Raw genomic sequence first — 22,514 nt, 5'->3', positions numbered from 1 at the left:
ATATATACCTGTGTTTGTGTGTGTGGATATGTGTGTGTGTGTATATGTGTGTGTGTGTGTGGATATATATATATACACGTCAAAGTCTGCTTTATTGTCAATCCCTTCATATGTCAAGACACACAAAGAAACCGAAATTCCGTTTCCTCTCTCCCACGGTGACGAGACATAGTACACGATAGACATACAAGTAGACGACACAAAATAAAAACAAGAAGGCACAAACAATAAATAAATAATGTGAGTGATGAATAAATAATAAACAAATAACCCAATAAATAAGAGGAGCAAAACTGAGCCAGTGTGTATACAGCAGACAGTAAGCATAGCGCAAAGTACAGGACGCTACGCAGAAAGGGGGAGAGAGTTCAGGATCGTAACTCCCATCCATGTATGTATGGATATGTATATGTATGGATATATCCACACACATACGTGTGCGTGTGTTTTTGTGTGTGTTTACAATAATACTGCAATGGGAATGTTGTCCCTCCCAACATGGCCGCCATGAAGGCACGTTATCCCAAATCACTTGTCCTAAATGCGTCGTCGTTAGGCGGGAAAGCGGGCCTGGCAACGCTTGGATTGACGCCATTGGTTGGCACGTCCGTCGCTGACAGTTCCCCCCGCCTCTTCAAGAAAGCCCTCCCACTTGTCGAGTGGAATCTTCGAGTCGCGTGGAGCCGGTCTACGCACTTTCTACATCTTTTCTTTGTCTCCGGGCCTTTATATTTTTCTCCAAGATGTTCGGCCAACAGGTTCTTGTCCTAAGTGAGTAAACGCTCCGCTTGCTATGTCAGACGTCGTCCCCTAACACCGAATGGCCCGCTCGGCTGGCCGCACAAAGCGCTCTGGCACGTGCTAAGCTAGGCGAGCGAGGTTAGCTGCGTTAGCATGTGCCCATGGTACCAAAGAAGCCAGCCATTCACTGTTTAGCGGTCGGCCTAGCACTTGCGCTCATTTTCAACGCGGCGTCAAATGTTCTTTGGTCCTACGGGACCGAGTATAACGGCCGAGCCACACCTTTGCTCTCCGCCTTCCGAGCGTTTAAGCATTTGCGGCTGCTAACTACGTCATTAGCGGACATTGGGAGTGCACTTTCTTGTCACGTGGTCAATTGGTCCAATTGTTGGCGTGTATGAAGTTATCCGCTCTCAATATATCTCCAATGCGTCATGGGAAGCGTCGTGCAACGATAGTCACTGGACAATCAAACGTGCCGACGTACGGATGGATCCGATGATTGAGGGAGACATAATACGGGGGGGGGGGGGGGGGGGGATGACTTAGCACGTCCGCCTCTCAGTGCGGGGTTTGATTCCGGCTTCGGCCTTCCTGCATGTAGTTTGCATGTTCTTGTGCTTGCGCGAGTTTCCTCTCACGTTCTCAAGACACAGCCGGTTCGGGATGTACCCCGCCTAGTGCACAGACAGCTCAGATGGGCTCTGGCACGCCCATGACCCGCTTTAGAAGTGGTTTGGTGCGACCCTCTGAGAAGTGGTTACTCCCACCGATGTCACTAGAAAGAGTTTGAATAAATGAGCCAAAGTGTGATTAAATGTCACCAATATGCTAAGAATTAAGAATGTTATGACATTTTGAAGACTTCCAAAAGCCGGCCAAAATGTCCCCTTGTTTCAAATTCTGAACAATGTGACTGAGGCAGGGTCCTTGTGTATATAAATTGTATTTCTTTTGCTGTACATAGTTTGAATAAAATGAAACAAATGATTTATGTCATTGAAGAGTAAGCTGCTATGATTAGGGAATAGAGCATGACTATGCAAATGCAACGGCTGTGGTTGACAGTCCTTACTCCCTGGTCATTACAAACTAGGGCCACGCTATACGTAAAAGATGCTAGTTGTAGGATCTTGCAAAGAATGACAAGACTTGTTGTCTCCAGACCAGAATGTGAAGAGAGAATCTGGGCGGAAAGTCCAGACGGGAAATATCAACGCAGCCAAGGTAAGTTCATTTTGTATTAAGTAGTTGTTGTTTTTTACATCCAACTTAATGATGACCATCGATTGAACGTCACATGTTCCAGACCATTGCTGATGTCATCAGGACGTGTTTGGGCCCGCGGGCCATGATGAAGGTGAGCTACAGTCCGATCGCCTGTATAGCAGCTATAGTACTAGCGGCGCTAATGTCGGTTGCGTGTTTTCGTAGATGCTGCTCGACCCTACCGGCGGAATCGTCATGACCAACGACGGAAACGCGATTCTGCGAGAGGTGAGCCTGGCTGTGGATCATCGTGTCTTGTGTAGGGTCGAGTGGAACAGGGGCCATCTTTGAGCTTCGCCCAGAATCGTTTAGAATCTCTGTGCTAAATTTTTGAGTTCTCGTTATTCGCCAGCAAGAAGCTCCAACAAAAGAGGATCGTTGGAAATGATACACTTTGGGAGAAGGTGCGCAGCCACGCCCTTCTGCCGCCAAAGATGTGATAGTGAACAGTGAGAATTAAAGGACAGAAGTTCATACAATATCCGATCGTTAGGAACCGAAATCGTGTCGAAGAACCTGAAAGGGCACCGCAACCATCAGAATTCAAACGATGCCCAACCCACGTAGTGGGGCCGTTGTTTATGACCGCATCGCCATGGTTACAGATCCAGGTGCAGCATCCCGCGGCGAAATCTATGATTGAGATCAGCCGCACGCAGGATGAAGAAGTGGGAGATGGAACCACATCTGTCATCATCTTGGGTGAGAGGAGCGAGTGTGGCCTCGCACATTTGTGTGCCTGCCTGTTTGCGCGTGCCTTGCTCACTCAAGTCTGCATGTGCCGCGTGGGTTTAAAGCCAAAGTTGCTGATTGAGTTTCTGTATGCGCAAACATCTCGCATTGGTTGACGTCCACTTCTTGAGCACCAGCATCACCTCAACTACCCAAAAAACAAAAGCAGCACCACATCAATCAAACTTTTGATACCGGTGATAGTTAGCCAGTAGTGTCCCACGTTTCAACACTGATGCAGCACTGAATTAAAAAAAAAAGACATTTGAACCAGCTGCTCGTAGCCCGCAAAGCTTCCTTCGCTCAAATTATTGTTAGAATTTACACTTGGAATGCAGTGATTCCCCCGCCTTGACCATGTTACCCTCGTGAGTTGGTGCGTGCAGACGCGTGCGTCAAATCCTGACAACTGACTTTGCCCATCTTTGCCAACGTGCGCGCAAGCTGGCGAGATGCTGTCAGTGGCAGAGCAGTTCCTGGAGCAACAGATGCATCCCACCGTTGTCATCAGTGCCTACAGGCGAGCTTTGGAGGATATGTTGGAAACGCTGAAGGAGATCAGGTAGGAGCACACTCGCCGGGCGTTTACGGCAGCAAGCTGACTGCTCCACTTTGGGCCGTACCCCGGCAGCGTCCCCGTGGACATAGCCGATCGCGCCTCCATGCTGAAGATTGTGCACTCGGCCATCAACACCAAAGCCTTGAGCCGCTGGTCCGAGCTGGCGTGCGGCATGGCCCTGGACGCCGTGCTTACCGTGGAGATGGACGATAACGGACACAAGGAAATTGACATCAAGAAGTATGCCAAAGTGGAGAAGGTAGGCATGCACCCAAGGGCTCGCTCCAGCTCGGGCCAGGCCGCTCTCCTACCATGGTTGCGCCGCAGGTTCCAGGCGGTATCATCGAGGACTCGTGCGTTCTGAGGGGAGTGATGGTCAACAAAGACGTGACACACCCGCGCATGCGCCGCCTCATCAAAGAGCCCCGCATCGTCCTACTTGACTGCTCGCTGGAATACAAGAAGGGCGAGAGCCAGGTGAGCACCAACGCAAATTATGACAGGATTGATTTTCGGCTCAGTCAGGTCCATCCTCAGCCGACCTTGTCATGTGACGGCGAGTCGAGCCCGACGCCGTCCTTTGTAGAAAATCCCCGTCTGATTGTCTTTCTCTGTCAAATTGGGGTGTTCGTCTCGGGCGTCTCCCCCTATGGCTACCCAGCGCGACCCAAGCGTTTTGCAAATCTTTGCCATCGGCCTTTAATCGCCCGCCACTTGTCTCGGTTTGTGTAGACGGACATCGAGATCAGCAAGGAGGAGGACTTTGCCAGGATCCTGCAGATGGAGGAGGAGCACATCCAGCAGATGTGCGAGGACATCATCCGGATCAAACCTGACCTTATCTTTACCGAGAAAGGAGTTTCAGGTGGGTGCACGCCAAGTCGCTGCTGCCCTGTCTTCTTATGAGGAGCCTAAAGTTATGGCTCTTCCACCTCAGACCTGGCCCAGCACTATCTGATCAAGGCCAACATCACTGCCATTCGCCGCGTCCGGAAGACTGACAACAACCGCATCGCCAGGTAACCTTAGCGTAGCCTCACTAATAGCCGGGGCCGAAGTCTCACCGCCCCGTGTCACCTCAGGGCGTGCGGTGCGCGCATCGTCAGCCGCACTGATGAGCTGCGTGAAGAGGATGTGGGCACCGGAGCGGGGCTCTTTGAGGTCAAAAAGATTGGCGATGAGTACTTTGCCTTCATTGCTGAGTGCAAGGAACCCAAAGCCTGCACCATCCTGCTCAGGGGGGCCAGCAAGGAGATCCTGGCGGTGAGCGCCGCCTCGTGTTTGCCAGAATCTCAGCGTGTGCCCCAGCAGTGCAGTGCCCTTTGAAAATGGGAACCGGCTGCATGTGCACAGGAGGTGGAGCGCAACCTTCAGGACGCCATGCAGGTTTGCCGTAACGTGATGCTGGAGCCCTGGCTGCTACCCGGAGGGGGCGCCGTGGAGATGGCCGTGTCCAAGCGCCTGATGGAGCGTTCACGCGCGCTGGTGGGTGTGGAGCAGTGGCCTTACCGTGCCGTGGCCCAGGCCCTGGAGGTCATTCCCCGCACGCTCATCCAGAACTGCGGCGCCTCCACCATTCGCGTGCTCACGTCACTGAGGGTAGGCACTCTGCATGCACACCCACTCAACAGTGGACATCTCTGAGGCTCGTATTTGATTTACCCGGGCCAGCTTTATTTCTAAAGTCACAAGCTCAAGTTACTATAACGTGCACGGGCCTTCAGCAAATCGCTTGTTGAACAAAAAAAGCATTGGCTTCCGACTCAGTCATCCCACGTCATTCACATTTGAAACACCCTTTGCTTTGATGCATTTACTTGGGTTGCCTGTCGCTTTGAGCGCGTTTGACCTTTTGCAGGCCAAGCACACGGTGCAGGACGGCATCTCGTGGGGCGTGGATGGCGAGACAGGTACCCTGTGCGACATGGTGGCTGCCGGCATCTGCGAGCCGTTGGCCGTCAAAGCACAAACGTACAAGACGGCCGTGGAGGTGAACGCACTTGCACCAGGCGGCGCACCATGTGCCGCCTTCGCCTTTTACGGTCCCCACCGGCCGTTCTGACCTCCTTTCTCTGCAGACGGCCATCTTGTTGCTGCGCATCGACGACATCGTGTCAGGTCACAAGAAGAAAGACAAAGATCAGGGTGCAGGAGGACCTGGCGCTGAGTAAATTCAACCGGACGCTCAATAAAGTTACAAATTGAAGCCTCACTGTGTGATTGTCGAATTATTGCACATTTATTCACTTTTTGTCAAAAGTCACTTCACTCCATATAAAGCCCATGTGCTTCAATCGCTCTGCGTTAAAGGGAAAGAGACAATTTACTTGTTTGGCCACTGTTTTCCAACCTTCACAGATGGTGAAAAAATAAAAGAAACACTAACTCATAAAACATGCCACCAAAAGTGTTATACTGTACATGTTATACACTTGATCTGAGAGAACATCTTTTTTTTTCTTCATTTATTTTTGTCCGCCAAGTTGTTGGCGTAGATCGGCAAACAACCTTACATTCTATTTGGCGTAGGTCATATTTGGGTCAATTGGGTAAATTCTCATTCTCGACCTTGTATTCTATGGGGCATCTGAGCTAATTTGGTAAAACATGATCATTTTTGACCGCACGCTACTTGGCACACTTGACATCAAATTACACTGTAAGTGGAGTTAAACCCCTCAACCCTGCAAATCTGTCTCAATGCATTCCAAACCTTTGCTCATTACAGAGCTGCAGCTTTCCCCCACACATTTAAACGTTTCTTAGTTCCTCAAACGATCACAGGCTGCTAACGCAGCTCCCATGACGTTTCCCGGGGGCGTGGCTTATGAACTCAGCTGACCCATTCTGATCTCACGTGACAAGTCACCACAACAAAGATGGCGGCCACTCGGCAAATGTGGGCCGCTTTGGTTTTTAAGATCTTTTCGATGATTTGTTCGTCGGGGGCGGCTTCGTACACCAGAAATGTAAGAAGTCTTTTAAAACCGCGTCAACATTTTGTCTTGAATGAATCGAGAAAACATTTTCTACTTGCACCACGTTTAAATTGTTGTTTGAGCGAGTCGAAAAACATTTTCTACTTGGACCACGTCAACATTTGTTTCGTACTAAGACAAATTTGCCCAATGGTTTGTAATTAAATGATATAAAACTTCGCCGTTTGTTTAGTTTGTGCTGTCACGTGCTCGACAAGCAACTCGCGATTGGCTATGATAGAGCGGCTGGTTGAAAGCGGGGAATATGCTGCCTATGTGGTTCTTGATGACGCCATCAGTTGTCTGGGGAGTTGATGGCGAATGTTGCTTTTGATGACATCACCAGGTGTCCGTGGAGTTGAACCCGGGCTCGTTGGCCCCACCCCCTGGTGGCGACCTTCTGCACGTGAGAGCGGTGGGAGACCACGACACGCTGCATTTTCTGTTCTGCAGCCAGGGGACGCCCGCGCTTCTTCTGGTCCACACCAACGTCACTTTCTCTAATGTCTCGGTACGACCCGATCCTCGCACGTGACGTCATCACGACTCAGTTTGGAGGCACTCCCAACTTGTTCACTTTTCAGGTTGACTGGCCAAGATTCTTGAGCCGCAACGGCAGCGGGAGCCTGCGGGTGGAGCCGGCGAGTAGCATCCTTTCCAGGACGGGGCTCATCTTTAGCAGGGTCAGTGCTCCACGTGTGTGTATATGTATTAAAAAAACAACAACAACTTTAAGTTCTGATAGAATGCTCATTAATGTGTTTCAGCTGTTGGAATATAACGACGTCAACAACACGGCGAGAGTGCCCCTTGACCTTTTCCCACCTTACCAGCTACGTAATGTCACATGGTCGGCGATGGAGCTGTCGGGGGCGGCGGCTCGACTGTGCGGCGCTGTGGCTCAAGGATCCATTTGTCTGCACGTACGTTGTGCATGCACAAATCTCCACGTGGCGATTAGGGAGTCGGGAAGGAGCGGATGGTCGCGAGCATAGTCCGACGTTTGCTCGCTTTCGATTTACTGACTGCTACCGAGTGATTTTGATCGGATGAACCATCAAATGAATCACCGATGATGCCAACAAAGTATGTGTTTTGATGGGTAGCTGACAGTGTTTGAGCGAGAGGGGCGTGATGAGATATGGCCCCGCCTCCTCCACACAGCCAACACCTCCCAGGTGGCCGTGCAGCTGGACGGCTTGTCGCCGAGGTCGGAGAGGTCACGCTTCTTCTTGGAGCTGCAGGCAGTGGGTGGAGTATCCCCGCTCAACGCTGTCGAGGTTCATCGATCCATCGACGACGAGTTCACGCCTTCCGTCTTCAAGGTACGAGAGAAAAGTCACAGTAGGGATCACTCGAGGAACAGAATTGCCGCGCCTCCCATAGCCACTTCTTCAGCCAACGACGTAGCGGCTGAGCTACTCCCGGAACCAATCTCAGCCATCCCGTCGGATTTGTGTTGTGCCCACGGTCTACCCTCTCAGGTGTCGGAGTGGACGTCGGGAGACGAGGGGAGCTCGGCCGACGAGCGCGGCTTCGTCCTGTGGAAGCAGGTTGCGTACCGCCGTTCCCCGCCGGCGCTGGAGGACGCGTCGCCGTGCCGTCACTCGAATCCACAGCGGCAGAGCGACCGCGCCTTGACGGAGGCCGGGGGCCTGGCGCTGGCCTTTTTCACTGCTGAGGACAGCGTCTTCGGACTGAACATCAGCTTCGGCGTGGCAGGCGAACCTTTCTACAATGCCACCAAGTTCCTTAGCTGGTTGGTTCTGCCCCAGCAACTTTTCTCATTTCTTTTCTCACAATTCAATCCTGACTGACTTTAATTTTGCGTTTTAGTCACCCAACTCCCAAAATGGCGACGTTGAAATATTGAGCGAGCTTTTCAGTCTGAAGAGAGAGAGAAATGAATCCATTTTGTTGTTGTTGGGCAGGACGGCCACGGTCGGTGTCGGCCTCCCCCCCGCCGACACCTTCTCCCCGCTTGTGGTGGCCATCATGGCGGTCGGGCTCGGCGCACCGCTCGTCATGCTCCTGATGGGCGGAGTCTACATGTGCCTGCGCAAGAGATCGGCGGTGACCGGCTACGAGCCAATCAACTGACGGGTGGCCGATTCAATGTCAGAGACTCTTAAAGCCACTTGATTTGGCCTATTTTATTGTTTTTATAATTTCCTCTTCCCCTGGCTTTTTTTTTGTAAATACAAATAAAATGATCATGTTGATCCTCACAAAACAAAGGCCCTTCCATCAAAATTACCGTTTTTTTCCATGTATAGTGCACAAAATTTAACTAATTTATTGTCCTAAAATCTGGGGTGCGTATTATACATGGGTACAAAAAAAGATTTTTTAATTTTTTTTTTTTTTTAAATTATTATTATTTTTTTTTAAAGAAAGTCATGGTACAACAAAACCAACAACAGAACTGACCGACAAAGTCGTGGAACAAAAAGACAGGGTGACATTACCAAAGACAGGAACAGAATGACAGTAACACATGCAATGATCCAACGGTGAGCGAGGGGCAGACAGGACTTAAATACAAAACACGTTACATCGATTGAGGTGACACAGGAAGAGAGGGGCGACGCGAACAGAAACTATGGCAACCTAGACACATAGCAAAACTGGGGACGAGACATGACAAATCTCCCCCGAAATAAAACTCACCTTTCTTCTTGTTTGTTGTCAATCGCGCATCGCATTCAGCCATCCTGCCCAACACACTTAGTCAAAAAAATCCATAATTGACGACACATCGTTTGATGCGATGGTGCAATCCTTGATGGTGTGTTATTGTCAAATATTGTTTGTTTTTAATCTCCATCGCGGACCGGACGTCATACGGAGGCCGTCATTACAGATGCGCAGAACGGATGCGCAAGACACGTCAGCTATATTAAGAGCAAGATATGTTTTCTTCTATTAGTTTCAATTCACAGTTTAATTAGCAGTTTCAATCAGCAAATAACAAAATGCGTATTACAGGTAATATTTTATTTCACAACACTTTGCCTTGTAGGAACAAGGTCTGTTGTTCTCTGTTGTTCACTTCAAACACGCTCCATACGACCGCAATGCTCTTGTATCAGACGCTCGCTCGATCACCTGCTAGTTTGCTGTCTGTCACAATGTACCCTACACAAATCCGAAACATTTGTTGCGGCTCCGAGTCACGACGAGGGGCAAGTTTTGGTTTCCAAGGGTGTTTTTATTCCTCTTCAACGTCTCTCCCATACAGAGCCGCCTTTTTCACGTCCGCAGCCCATGCGCGCACGGAGCGCGGTGGTGCGTTTAGGGGCAGTCGGAGAAATCAACGCCAACAAAAAAAATTACATCCAGCCTAGTTAAGACCATACCAAAGACTATAAAAATGGGACCCATTGCCTCCCTGCGTGTGTGACGATCATTGGGACTTAAAAAAAATAAAAATAATAATTAAAAATTTTTTTTTTAAAAAATCATAAAAATTGGGTGCGTATTATACATGGGTACAAGCTTTTTTCCAGCATCAGCATGCCATTCTTAGGGTGCGTACTATACATGGGGGCGCACTATACACGGAAAAAATTTGGGGGGTGGGGGCTGGGGAGAGAGAGAGAGACTTATGACTGTGATGATCTTATGATCTTTTTTGTGTGAGTGTTTGCTATTTCTTGCAGCCAGTCGGAAAAGTAAACGAGACGTTTGTTTTTATTGAGAATTTGAACAGTTTTGCAGTCAGACAAGTTCCATGTCGCTTGTGACGAATCTGCAGTCACAAAACACAAGATTGCGCAACTCCTTTACCCAAACGGGCGCAACTGGAGACGCTGAGCAAGGTATTATGGGAGCTAGTTGAACCGTAACACCAGTGGCAAAGTGTTAGAATTCCGGAGCAAAAATGTGTGCAAGGACCATAGCAAACTACGCAAAGGAACTTTGTGCAACTAAAGAGGAAAAGGACCGTCGTCGTCTACTACTGGAAGCTCTTTGGCGGCAGCCTCGTGTTGTGTTACGCAGAGCAGGTTGGTAAAAGTAGGGGGACCGGATTTGGGTTGCTCCAAGTGAGAACGCCTCATGTTTACGAGGACGTTTTGAGTACGCTGGGGGAGGGGGGGATTGATTTATTGAGTGATTGATTGATTGAGTGATTGAGTGATTGAGTGATTGAGTGATTGATTGATTGATTGATTGATTGATTGATTGATCCCCGGGGGTGGGGAAATTCAGGCCCCTGCAGTATTCATACCACAGAGCAGGTATATAAAAGACACACAGATGACACGAGCACAACTCAATAGGCTGCCACACAACGGCACCACAAAGAAAGCCAGTTAGTGCAAAAGTTAAAAGCCATTGTGGTGAATGGTCTTTGTTGTTTCGCTGGTCTCCAAAAAACACTCGGTGGACAATGGCTGTCCCGGCCAAGCACTCCAGTGACACACGGCTGATTGGGAAAAGATTTTATTCAACCGATGTCAAAGTGATGTCTCTCCAAAAGTTTGAGTGGCCTCAAAAGCAAAGATGTTTCAGCTCTGGACAGCACAGATGTTCGCCCCAAAAAAGCTCCCCCCTCTGACAGACAAGCCCATCTTATACCTGCCCGAACCGTTGATGTCATGACTTGGAGTGCAGCTGCTGTTCGTATTTTAGTCTACTCGTTGCTCCCAAATGTCCTAAGAAGGACATGTAGAAGACTCTTTCCCCTGCATAACAACAGCTGCTCCCTTCTATATTCTAAGTTGCTATACCTTGCAGAAACTGAGGCATCTCTGGCCAGCCAAAATAGCTTATGGTCTCCTCACTGCAGCTAAGTCACCATTTAAGGTGACATACGGCGACGCCTAGAATCTAAAATTTACCTCACCATTAAAGCAAAGCAACAAGACAAAGGAAAAAAGTAACAGCGGACAACCAGCCCCCCTCCAGATCAAAGAATACCCCAAAACACACAAAATAGCCTCCACTTCTGTTTCTGGTTTTTGAAATGTAAATAAACCAATCTACTGTGATAAAACAACAAAATTGCAATAACTACATTAACCATCAAAGTGAAGTCTAACTGTAGTCTTGAAACAAATCTGAATAAGGAAAAACATTGCAATAAAATAATGCAAACTGCAACCGCTATTGTTGGGGAGCCTGAGGACTGTATAGGGGGTTTTTGGCGCCCAACGGGTTGAGGGGGGTTGTGATTTAAGATTTACTGGTGAATATTTACTCGCAGCTCCAAAACAAACCTGTGTGGAATTTCTTCAGTCTTTTCTTCCCAGGAACTGTCGTAATCCCGCTCACTGATACAAACAAATGTCAGAACGGCCTTGAGTGACATAAGACCAGTCTCTTTAAGGAATAGAGTTTCCTAGAAAAGAACCTTTAATAGCACGGGAGGATTAGAACTGTTTCGTGTCATAGTAAACGGTGCCCGCTACCCCTTAGCACGTTGCTATAAGGATGAGTAAGGATGATCTCCTTCTTAACTTGTACTTGTATGGAGTACTAAAAGTAACGTTAATGTTGTACGCAGAGTATTCGGCAGAACTTGCGAAAGCTAGAGGGGCCGGTACATGGGCACGTTTCTTACGGGGCTGTGTCCCTAGGCATGTCTCCCTTTGTTCGTTTTTTTTAAAGATGTTATAGTGGATGGAATCTCATGGCCTTCACCTTTTTAATTAGCCCATTTGATGTTTTACCTCCTGTATCATTTTAATGCACTTTTAAAAGCTTAACTTGAAAACATGGCTTTGTGTAGGCCCTAAATTGCTCTACAACATGCACTTAAGAGAAATCTTAATTTTTGTTAAAGGTTATACTTATACCCTAAAGTTCCAGAGAGACCTGCAATTAATAACTCTCTATGTTGTACTTCCTGTGTTTCAAAATAAAAAAGCACAGCCAGCTTTAATGCTTCAAGTCCCAAAACCTGTACGACGTATTCCATGGTGTATTTTTCCTCTGCATTGCATTATATCGCACTGGATCGCATTGTTTTAAAATTAAATCGTACTGTATCGCACCATATCGCAGGAGATGGGAGAATCGTATCGCATCTTATCATTGGCAGTTCCATGAATCGTGAATGCATCGAATTGTTGGCAGTGTATCGAGATGTGTATCGTATCGCTTTGATGGTGAAGATTCCCATCCCTGGTGTAAACCGCGGTTTGTTGTTGTACGTGCAGAAGGGCTTCGTATGCACACATAAGTCCTCACAAAAGCTGGTGTATGATGTCATAGTGTCGGTGAGTTCATGCAGATCTGAATTTGCAACTTAAAAAAAAAACAATCGGTGCAGTCAAAGCAGGCTTGGAGGTCCTGTCTGTAATTGATTGATTGATTGATTGGTTGGAACTTTATTTATCCCACAGTGGGGACATTTTCTTGTCACAGCAGTGTACAAGAATGCAAGAATACAAGAAACAAATGCCAAATGTAAAAATGGATAAATTACAGACGAACAAGGACAAGTGGCACTGGTAGAGACGATACGGAAGGACCAAACACATGATCAGGTGTCTCCTTCCTAAACCATGGGTGTAAATGTCTGCTGCTGGAGGAGCTGCTCAGGGACCGTACAATGTCATGGAGAGGGTGAGAGGTGTTGTCCAGGATGGATGTCAGTGTAACTAACATGCTCCTCTCACCCACAACCTCTATGGAGTTCAGGAGACAGTCCAGGACAGAGTTCGCTCTCCTGACCAGTCTCCCTCTGTCCCGGTCCGTACTGCCCCCTCTCCAGCAGACCACAGCGTGGAGGATGGCTGAGGCCACCACAGAGTCATAGAAGGTCCTGAGATGAGCCCTGCACACACCGAAAGACCTCAGTCTCCTCGGCAGGTGGAGGCGACTCTGGCCCTTCTTGTACAGGGTGTGAGTGTAATCAGTCCAGTCCAGTTTGTTGTTAAGCTGAACCCCCACGAATTTGTAGTTCTCCACTACCTCAATGTCCGATCCCTGGATGTTCACTGGAGTGATGGGGTGCTTTTCTCCCGAAGTTCACAATCATCTCCCTCGTCTTGCTGGTGTTCCGCTGAAGCTGGTTGAGCTCACACCAGCTGACAAAGTCCTTGATGACCGTCTTGTATTCCAGATCGTTCCCCTCAGAAACATATCCAACAATGGCTCTGTCGTTGGAGAACTTCTGGATGTGGGGAGTTCGTGTGTGAGGTTCACTTTGTTAAAATCACCCAAAACAATGATCAGTGAGTTTCGTAGCTTTTTCTCCATGTCTGTTACCTGGTAAGCCAGCAGCTGCGTGGCTTCGATGGCGCGTACTTGTGGTGGAATGTAAACAGTCGCCATTAAATGTCAGGTCTAAATACCATCAGACATTTATTTACACGCTGGAAACAAAGAAGAGAAGACAACCAGTATTCTTTTGCTCGCGAGGAGAATTAGGTAGAAGGCCCAGTTCACAGTCCTCCACCAATTCTCCTGCCCTACCGTCATCTCCTCTTTTTATGTTGGGTTGCCCTGGTTACAAGAGGCGTTGCTACACTAAAGGGAGGGGAGAGTGTGTCTGTAGCAACGCTGTTTCAGCTAGCTAATAATGTTGTGTGGTGCGAGGCCGCATGGCCTTGGCCGATCCGTGACCCCAGGAATGCAGAGTCTGTTCTTAGATGGTTGGCTGCAATCTCTAAACCTGGATGCCGTGTCTCTGTAAAACAATGCTCTAGACTTTCTTGCTACATTTCACACAATAATAATAATAATAAGTAAATAATCAGATACCTCTCGTGCAAACACTCTAACAAACGTTAAGTAGATGTGAGATAACTTGCATGAAGTCTACTTAAACAAACATTGAGTAAATATGGGATAACTAAAAACTGTCTCGGACAAAACAATTAACAGAGAAAGGACTTCTCTTGAACTAACAAAGAACAAAGATGTTCTGTTTCTAACTAGTGAGGGCCTCTCACAGATAAGACAAGGAAGGGAGTATAAGGACTCCCCAAGGCTAGCCAGGACATATGTTGACTTGAGCGAAGATATGTGACCTTCGGTTTCAGGCCGACCAGCGCTTCAGCAAAACTAATTATTCTAACAATTACGATCGAAGAGAACTCCCGTGGTGAATAAAACGGCCAGCAGTTCATGAAAAGTGGGGAGGGCTGCAAGACTCTTTCAACACTGTGACATCACCAACTCAGTGGCCTAGTGGTAGAGTGTCCTCCCTGAGACTGGAAGGTTGTGGGTTCAAACCCCGGCCGGGTCATACCAAAGACTATAAAAATGGGACCCATGCCTCCCTGCTTGGCACTCAGCATTAAGGGTTGGAATTGGGTGGTTAGATCACCAAATGATTCCCGAGCGCGGCACCGGCATTTGGTCTTCTGCATAATCGAGTCTTTGGAAAAAATATTTTTTTTCTTAGTTTAAGACAATCAAAAATAGAGAAAATTAAAAAAAGATATCACCTAAAAGGTTGTTTTTTTCATTTAAAATAATTTTTCATTGCAGTAAGCTGTATTTTTGTGTCAAGGCAGGTATAGCCGTATCTCAGTGAGATACGAGTTGAGGGGTTTGATTGACTTCCCGTTTTTTTCCATGTATAATGCGCAAAATTTAACTAATTTATTGTCCTAAAATCTGGGGTGCGCATTAGGGGTGTAAATCGCGGCTTTTGTCACAATACGATATAATATCGATATAAAGAACTGCGATACGATATTTGCTGATATCTTAAAGCCTGCTGCGATTCATTCACGATATATCGCGATATAGTGCTCTACGATCGATTTTTTTTTTTTTAATAAAAAATTTAGAAGAATATCCTGATTAATAACAATTCATAAGCAAAAACAACAAGGTACTGCAAACTCTTTATTTAGGAAATTACAAGCGTATTGTAGTATACAAATTGCTTACTTTAACACTGAACTTTGATGTCGTGTTTTTTCTTTAAATGTGCGGCGAGATTTGTGCTCCCTGAATATTTGATCACCGCATGGCAGGAGTTACAAACTGCACGTGTCTTGTCCGTTGAGCCGTCTTTTCTTTGGAATCCAAAGTGCTTCCAAACGAATGACTTGAAGCCTAAAGGGGAGCAAATTTCCTCGTCTTTTTGGACACTAGCCATAGCACCAGCCCAGGAGCCGCGTACTAGTTGTCGCCTCCCCTTTCACGTGCGTGCTCTGCTCACAACACAACAACGCCGGGCGCACTGCTCCCGGAAAGAAGAAGCAAGCAACAATGAACTGGATTTCAAAATAAAGTCGCGTCTAATGTCCGAGGTCAAATACGGCGATATAAATCGATGTTTACCTTTAGCATCGATGCCAATAAATCGTAGAGCATTATATCGATTAATCGATGTGTATCGATGTATCGTTACACCCCTAGTATATATATATATATTTTTTTATCCGGAGATGATATGGAGGCCGCCATTACAGATGCGCTTTCTTCTCTGGTGTTCACTTCAAACACGCTTTATACGAACACAATGCTCTCGTATCAGACGCTTGCTTGATCACCTGCTCGTTTGCTGTCACAATGTACCCTATACAAATCCGAAACATTTCTTTGCTATCGAGTTTGCTAGCGCATGCGCAGTGATACTGACCGGCAGAATAACATCCGGTTGTTCCCAAAGATGATCTTTTTTCTGAAATAATTTTACATTTACGGACTTAAGTAGGAGTCAAAATTTGGGTGCGTATTATACATGGGTACAGGCTTTTTTCCAGCATCAACATGCCATTTTTAGGGTGCGTATTATACATGGGGGCGCACTATACATGGAAAAAAACGGTAATTTGAAATAACCACTAAAATGCTTCTGACTGGGCCACCAATCTAAAACGTGCAAGGTAGGACCCTGTGGCAAGTCTTTCTGCAAATAAATGAGGACTTAAAAAATATTTTTTTGTAAATTTGCTCATGTCAAGCAGTCATCTAAATCATTTGGTTCATCTGTTAACTTTTGTTTTGTGTTTGCAGACAACGGTCAAGGTTTTGGTCCTGAACAGCAGGAGCCAGAGCGCCAAGACAAAGAGGAAGTGGAGGACAAAGAGGTCCGACACTTTAATGAACAAAAGGACCAGATGTGTTTTTTCATCAAAAAAGAGGAGGAGGAGCCAGAGCAATTTTGCATAAAAGAGGAGGAGGAAGATCTCCACTCCAGGAAAGAGAAGATAGAAAATGATTTCTGCAAAATGCCATCGACTCTTGTCCCTTTGAAGAGCAGAGGTGAGGGTCATTGTGAGGCAAGCAGAGAGGCGGAGCCTCCAAGCAGCAGCTCAGGTCAACACATAACAGAAGATGATGGACGCTCCTGTGGAGGATCACAAGCTGACGACGTCCTCTTAGCTCCAATCTCAGACGGTGATGTTATGTCGTCACATTCTCCTGGCTCTGAAGATGATGAGTCAAACGGTGATATTTCATTTCACGCTGAAAACAAACAGTGGAAATGTTCTTACTGTTGGAAAATGTTTGCTTTGAAGAGGAGTTTGAAACAACACATGAAAACCCACACTGTTGAGAAACCTTTTTCCTGCTCAGATTGTGGCCAAAGATTCCCTAGTAAGGCAAACTTAAAAAGACACATGACAACCCACACTGGAGAGAAACCTTTTTCTTGCTCAGATTGTGGCCAAAGATTCTCTAGTAAGGCAAACTTAAAAAGACACATGACAACCCACACTGGAGAGAAACCCTTTTCCTGCTCAGATTGTGGTCAAAGATTCTCTCAGAAGACACACTTCAAATCACACATGAGATCCCACACTGGCGAGAAACCTTTTTCCTGCTCAGATTGTGGCCAAAACTTCTCACATAAGGGAGACTTAAAAATACACGCAAGAACCCACACTGGTGAAAAACCTTTTCCCTGCTCAGATTGTGGCCGAACATTCTCACGTAAAGGACACTTAAAATTACACACAAGAACCCACACTGGTGAGACACCCTTTTCCTGCTCAGATTGTGGTCAAAGATTCTCTCACAAGGCAAACGTAAAAACACACATGAGAACCCACACTGGTGAGAAACCTTTTCCCTGCACAGTTTGTGGCCAAAGATTCTCATATAAGGGACACTTAAAAACACACATGAGAACCCACACTGGTGAGAAACCTTTTTCCTGCTTAGTTTGTGGCCAAAGATTCTCAAGAAATGGAACTTTAAAACTTCACACGAGAACCCACACTGGTGAGAAACCTTTTTCCTGCTCAGATTGTGGCCAAAGCTTCTCACATAAGGAACACTTAAAAACACACACAAGAACCCACACTGGTGAGAAACCTTTTTCCTGCTCAGATTGTGGCCAAAGCTTCTCACATAAGGAACACTTAAAAACACACACAAGAACCCACACTGGTGAGAAACCTTTTCCCTGCACAGTTTGTGGCCAAAGATTCTCTCACAAGGCAAATGTAAAAACACACATAAGAACCCACACTGGTGAGAAACCTTTTCCCTGCACAGTTTGTGGCCAAAGATTCTCATATAAGGGACACTTAAAAACACACATGAGAACCCACACTGGTGAGAAACCTTTTTCCTGCTTAGTTTGTGGCCAAAGATTCTCAAGAAATGGAACTTTAAAACTCCACACGAGAACCCACACTGGTGAGAAACCTTTTTCCTGCTCAGATTGTGGCCAAAGCTTCTCACAAAAGGAACACTTAAAAATACACACAAGAACCCACACTGGTGAGAAACCTTTTCCCTGCACAGTTTGTGGCCAAAGATTCTCTCAGAAGGAATTCTTAAAAACTCACATGACAACCCACACTGGGGAGAAACACTTTTCCTGCTCAGATTGTGGTCAAAGATTCTCTCGGAAGTCAAACTTAAAAATACACATAAGAACCCACACTGGTGAGAAACCATTTTCCTGCTCAGATTGTGGCCGAGCATTCTCACGTAAAGGACACTTAAAATTACACACAAGAACCCACACTGGTGAGACACCCTTTTCCTGCTCGGATTGTGGTCAAAGATTCTCTCACGGGGCAAACGTAAAAACACACATGAGAACCCACACTGGTGAGAAACCTTTTCCCTGCACAGTTTGTGGCCAAAGATTCTCATATAAGGGACACTTAAAAACACACATGAGAACCCACACTGGTGAGAAACCTTTTTCCTGCTTAGTTTGTGGCCAAAGATTCTCAAGAAATGGAACTTTAAAACTTCACACAAGAACCCACACTGGTGAGAAACCTTTTTCCTGCTCAGATTGTGGCCAAAGCTTCTCACATATGGAACACTTAAAAATACACACAAGAACCCACACTGGTGAGAAACCTTTTCCTGCTCAGATTGTGGTCAAAGATTCTCTCAGAAGACAAACTTAAAAAGACACGTAATAACCCACACTGGTGAGGAACCATTTTCCTGCCCAAAGATTTGCTCGGAAGTGTCAGCTTAAGATTCCATGAAGTTTTTGCTTCTCATCTGAGCAGACTTCATGAGTTCATGCATCATGGATACATATATTTTATGTACCTTTTTGTTGTGATGCTGCACACTTTTCTTTACCAAAACGTGACCATTTCATATTTCAGTTGTAATGAATTTGAAAATATGGTAAAATGTCATCGGGGTTAATCATTTTTGATGTTTCATTATTGTACAAGTTTTTTTGTTTTTATTTGTGGTTTTTAATTGTAATTCATAGTTTTGCTTAGGTTTTAGAGCAAGTTGGTTACCGTTTTTTTCCATGTATAATGCGCCCCCATGTATAATACGCACCCTAAAAATGTCGATGCTGGAAAAAAGCCTGTACCCATGTATAATACGCACCCAAATTTTGACTCCTACTTAAGGCCGTAAATGTAAAATTATTTCAGAAAAAAGATAATCTTTGGGAACAACTGGATGTTATTCTGCCGGTCAGTATCACTGCGCATGCGCGAGCAAACCCAATAGCGAAGAAATGTTTCGGATTTGTGACAGCAAACGAGCAGGTGATCGAGCAAGCGTCTGATACGAGAGCATTGTGTTCGTATGGAGCGTGTTTGAAGTGAACACCAGAGAAGAAAGCGCATCTGTAATGGCGGCCTCCATATCATCTCCGGATAAAAAAAAATATATATATATATATTTTTGAACCCATGTATAATGCGCACCCCAGATTTTAGGACAATAAATTAGTTAAATTTTGCGCATTATACATGGAAAAAAACGGGAGTTTATTGTAATTTCCGGACTATAAACCGCAACTTTTTTCTCAAGTTTTTAACCCTGTGGTTTATAGTCCAGTACAGCTTATCTACAATTTTTTTTCTGTTATTTTTGTCCTGACTAATACGGTTATACACTTGTAAAAAGGCTGTTATGAATTGATGCGGATAATTTACATGCATTTTTTTCTAGCGGCCATCAGGGGGGCTCGAGCAGAAAAGATAAGAATGAGAGAGGTGGAATAAGGTAAAGGTAAAGACCCATTGATTGTCACACACATATCTGGGTGTGGCGGAATTTGATGTGTCGAGGAAGACAGTAGTGGTGCATGAGTAAAGTTAGCATAAACAGAGCCCAATTATGGAAAACATTAGAAGAAATGCGTATGACGCATCTTTCAAGTTAAAAGCAATGGAGCTAGCCGATAAAGGAGGGAACAGAGCGGTTGCACGTAAACTTGGCATAAATGAATCGATGGTGACACACTGGAAACGGCAATGGGAAGTACTGGAGCAATGTAAAAAGACGACAAAAGCTTTGAGAGTTCAAAAGCAGGTGGCCCGAACTGGAAAACATTCTTGAAGACAGGGTGATCATACAGAGAGCAGATGGCCGAGGTGTTTCCACTGTGCAGATCAGACTGAAAGCAAAAACAATCGCTACCGAAAAGAAAATCAAGATTTCAAAGGAGGACCGTTATGGTGTTTGCGATTTATGAAACGAAAAGCTCCGTCCATCAGGACACGGGTGGATTTGCCTCAGGATGAGAGCGACGACGACGAAAGAGAGACGACGTGTGGCAGAATACTCCCGCTATTCCAATCAGACACTGAGGATGAGGACTTTAACGGTTTCAGTTCACAGGACTTGTACTGATTTGTTTTTTTTCAACCATTCTTGTTTGTGCTGTTGCTGCTTTGCTCCCACGACTTTTACCAGTATGTTTTTTTTACTTCCGTTTGTAAAGAAATGTTCATGTTAAACAAATCTTAAGTGTTTGTAAACAAATGTTATTTTATTAAATCTTTAAACACACACGTTACGTTAATAAAACTTTAAAAAGGCATTCTGGGTACTGTCTTTTTTTTTTTTGGTAAATAACTCACATGCATTTACCGTTTTTTTCCATGTATAATGCCCCCCATGTATAATACGCACCCTAAAAATGGCATGTCGATGCTGGAAAAAAGCCTGTACCCATGTATAATACGCACCCAATTTTTATTTATTTTTTTAAGTCCCAATGATCGTCACACACGCATCTGGGTCTGGTGAAATTTGTCCTCTGCATTTGACCCATCCCCGTGTGATTTTGATCCAACAGGACTTACAGATGTACAGATCTGTAGCAGGGTTGTACAAAATCAATTTGAACCGGAAAATTGATTTTCAAATTTGTCACATCGTTGGGTTTTTCATTATGTGTTAACATTTTTTAAGGGTATTTCTGTGAGCCTTTACTTTTCCTTTGTTTTTGTCAGCTGTGTCAGGGCTAAGCACCATCAGACATTTACAGTGCCTTGCGAAAGTATTCGGCCCCCTTGAACTTTTCAACATTTCGCGACATTTCAGGCTTCAAACAAAGATTTAAAAGTTTAATTTTTTATCAGGAATCAACAACAAGTGGGACACAATCGTGAAGTGGAACGAAATTTATTGGATAATTTAAACTTTTTTAACAAATAAAAAACTGAAAAGTGGGGCGTGCATTCTCTGCATTCTCTTACTCATACAATCAGTCAAAATGGTCTCTTGATCGGGCCAGGAAAACTATCTTAACTACAAATACTGCATGCAAGTCTGGCTTTTTCTAATAGCCAATTAGACTAAGATTAAATATTAAACTATAAAGTGGTTACTTACGTTTGTACAATTATCCCACAAACCATCTTTGGCTGGTGGAAAAAGCTGTGCCAAAAACAATTTGGACACTTTGTCCGTCCTCACATTTCAGCGCAGGCTGGTCTAAGCACAGCTTTGCTTGATCCCCTTGATGGACACGTGACCCCACACGTTCATCTGCGTGATGCTTTGCAGATTGGCCTCTCGGTATTTGTAAGTCACCTCGTGGAGGCCCTTGATTGAGATCTGGAAATGATCGTCGGTGCACTTGATGAGAACCTGAGCAACAACAGGACACCATGCATTTGATGAGTGTGAACGGCATGGCGGTAAGCAAAGATGGGAGATGCGACGTTCGCGTTGACATTTTCGGGACTCACCAACCTTTGTTAGCGGCTAGGTGCTCTTCCACCAGTAAACGGCCGCTTCCCATAGGAAACACGCAACTGTTTTTTAAGATGTTAAGGAAGTTCTACAAGATGGAATAGTTGTGGCAGACACAGTTGTATGAATACACGTTGCACGTATGAACAAGTAAATTTAGCAACAATTAAATGCAATTAACTAACCAGCACCAATCCAAGGTAAGGAAAATTCTACACGAAAGTTTGGAAACCCCGAACCTGTAAGGCGGACGTGCGAGTGTGTGCAGAAACACGGTGTGATTCACGTCACCTTGACTTCTTGTCGGGGTCCAGAGCTTTGTGCGGGATGCTCCTCTCCTTTGTTCCAAGTTGTGTTCACTCTGGAGTTTAGACAAACAGGCTGATTGCAACACAGTTGCGTTTGTGGTATTAGCATTCTTGTGTCCGTGTGGGTGGGGTCCTTGTACCAATCTGCCAGTTTATTTGCTCGTCCTGTGATGGTTATGACGTTGTTCACACGGAGACCTCCCTTCAGCTTGATCGTTGATCCAAGCTGCAAACATGTAATCATAACATAACTGGCCAAAACATCTTGAGTAGAAATCGCATGTGAATGCTAAGATCTGACACTGAAAGGAAATTGTGTGGAAATCATTACAACTGTCCTTTGAACCTGTCCAGAAATGTGGGTGGGTAACAAAAAAATGCTCTTCACTATTTATGCAGAGAGAGGGGAAAAAAAATCAACTCACTATATCCGCTGACTTGGCGAGCTTGCTTCTGTGCAAGAGTATGCTGTCACCAGAATCTGCTTTCACTGAGGTGATTGCATGATGCACTTGAAGCTGTTGGGTAGCTTGCAGCTCATCTGCTTCCATCTTCCAGACTGAAAGATGAGCAAGATGGATT

The 22,514-nt window shown here is 45.7% G+C and overlaps 3 protein-coding genes across 3 annotated transcripts; all 3 read left to right on the top strand.

Annotated features, from left to right (window-relative positions):
- Positions 1–610: 610 nt before the first annotated feature.
- cct3 (chaperonin containing TCP1, subunit 3 (gamma)) lies at positions 611–5,513 on the top strand. Its single transcript, XM_061267435.1, has 14 exons — positions 611–771; positions 1,907–1,968; positions 2,051–2,101; positions 2,176–2,238; positions 2,616–2,712; positions 3,187–3,304; positions 3,374–3,560; positions 3,629–3,778; positions 4,034–4,166; positions 4,239–4,320; positions 4,384–4,564; positions 4,655–4,900; positions 5,160–5,291; positions 5,380–5,513. Exons 1-14 carry the CDS (start codon positions 744–746, stop codon positions 5,470–5,472), a joined length of 1,623 nt encoding a protein of 540 aa, XP_061123419.1. The 5' UTR covers positions 611–743; the 3' UTR covers positions 5,473–5,513.
- A 631-nt stretch (positions 5,514–6,144) lies between these two features.
- glmp (glycosylated lysosomal membrane protein) lies at positions 6,145–8,516 on the top strand. The gene is made up of 7 exons (XM_061267586.1): positions 6,145–6,270; positions 6,626–6,790; positions 6,864–6,962; positions 7,047–7,202; positions 7,386–7,604; positions 7,764–8,038; positions 8,211–8,516. The coding sequence occupies exons 1-7, from the start codon at positions 6,181–6,183 to the stop codon at positions 8,377–8,379; spliced, it is 1,173 nt and encodes a 390-aa protein (XP_061123570.1). The 5' UTR covers positions 6,145–6,180; the 3' UTR covers positions 8,380–8,516.
- Positions 8,517–10,052: 1,536 nt separating this feature from the next.
- On the top strand, positions 10,053–20,464 carry LOC133144673 (oocyte zinc finger protein XlCOF6-like). Its single transcript, XM_061267537.1, has 2 exons — positions 10,053–10,286; positions 16,207–20,464. The coding sequence occupies exons 1-2, from the start codon at positions 10,163–10,165 to the stop codon at positions 18,567–18,569; spliced, it is 2,487 nt and encodes an 828-aa protein (XP_061123521.1). The 5' UTR covers positions 10,053–10,162; the 3' UTR covers positions 18,570–20,464.
- Positions 20,465–22,514: the final 2,050 nt, after the last annotated feature.

Source organism: Syngnathus typhle, linkage group LG20 (genome assembly GCF_033458585.1).
Source record: "Syngnathus typhle isolate RoL2023-S1 ecotype Sweden linkage group LG20, RoL_Styp_1.0, whole genome shotgun sequence".
Taxonomy (NCBI): domain Eukaryota; kingdom Metazoa; phylum Chordata; class Actinopteri; order Syngnathiformes; family Syngnathidae; genus Syngnathus; species Syngnathus typhle.
Note: the sequence above shows the minus strand (reverse complement) of the source record. Positions and strands in the feature narration are given on the sequence as shown.

Bases quoted from the DNA above. Each gene is read 5' to 3' on its own strand.
- cct3 (XM_061267435.1), top strand. From the start codon at position 744: ATGTTCGGCCAACAGGTTCTTGTCCTAA. The intron at 772-1,906 runs GTGAGTAAACGC...TGTTGTCTCCAG, and splicing joins CCAACAGGTTCTTGTCCTAA to ACCAGAATGTGAAGAGAGAA. The intron at 4,901-5,159 runs GTAGGCACTCTG...GACCTTTTGCAG, and splicing joins GCGTGCTCACGTCACTGAGG to GCCAAGCACACGGTGCAGGA.
- glmp (XM_061267586.1), top strand. From the start codon at position 6,181: ATGGCGGCCACTCGGCAAATGTGGGCCGCTTTGGTTTTTAAGATCTTT. The intron at 6,963-7,046 runs GTCAGTGCTCCA...AATGTGTTTCAG, and splicing joins CGGGGCTCATCTTTAGCAGG to CTGTTGGAATATAACGACGT. The intron at 8,039-8,210 runs GTTGGTTCTGCC...GTTGTTGGGCAG, and splicing joins GCCACCAAGTTCCTTAGCTG to GACGGCCACGGTCGGTGTCG.
- LOC133144673 (XM_061267537.1), top strand. From the start codon at position 10,163: ATGTGTGCAAGGACCATAGCAAACTACGCAAAGGAACTTTGTGCAACT. The intron at 10,287-16,206 runs GTTGGTAAAAGT...TTGTGTTTGCAG, and splicing joins TGTTGTGTTACGCAGAGCAG to ACAACGGTCAAGGTTTTGGT.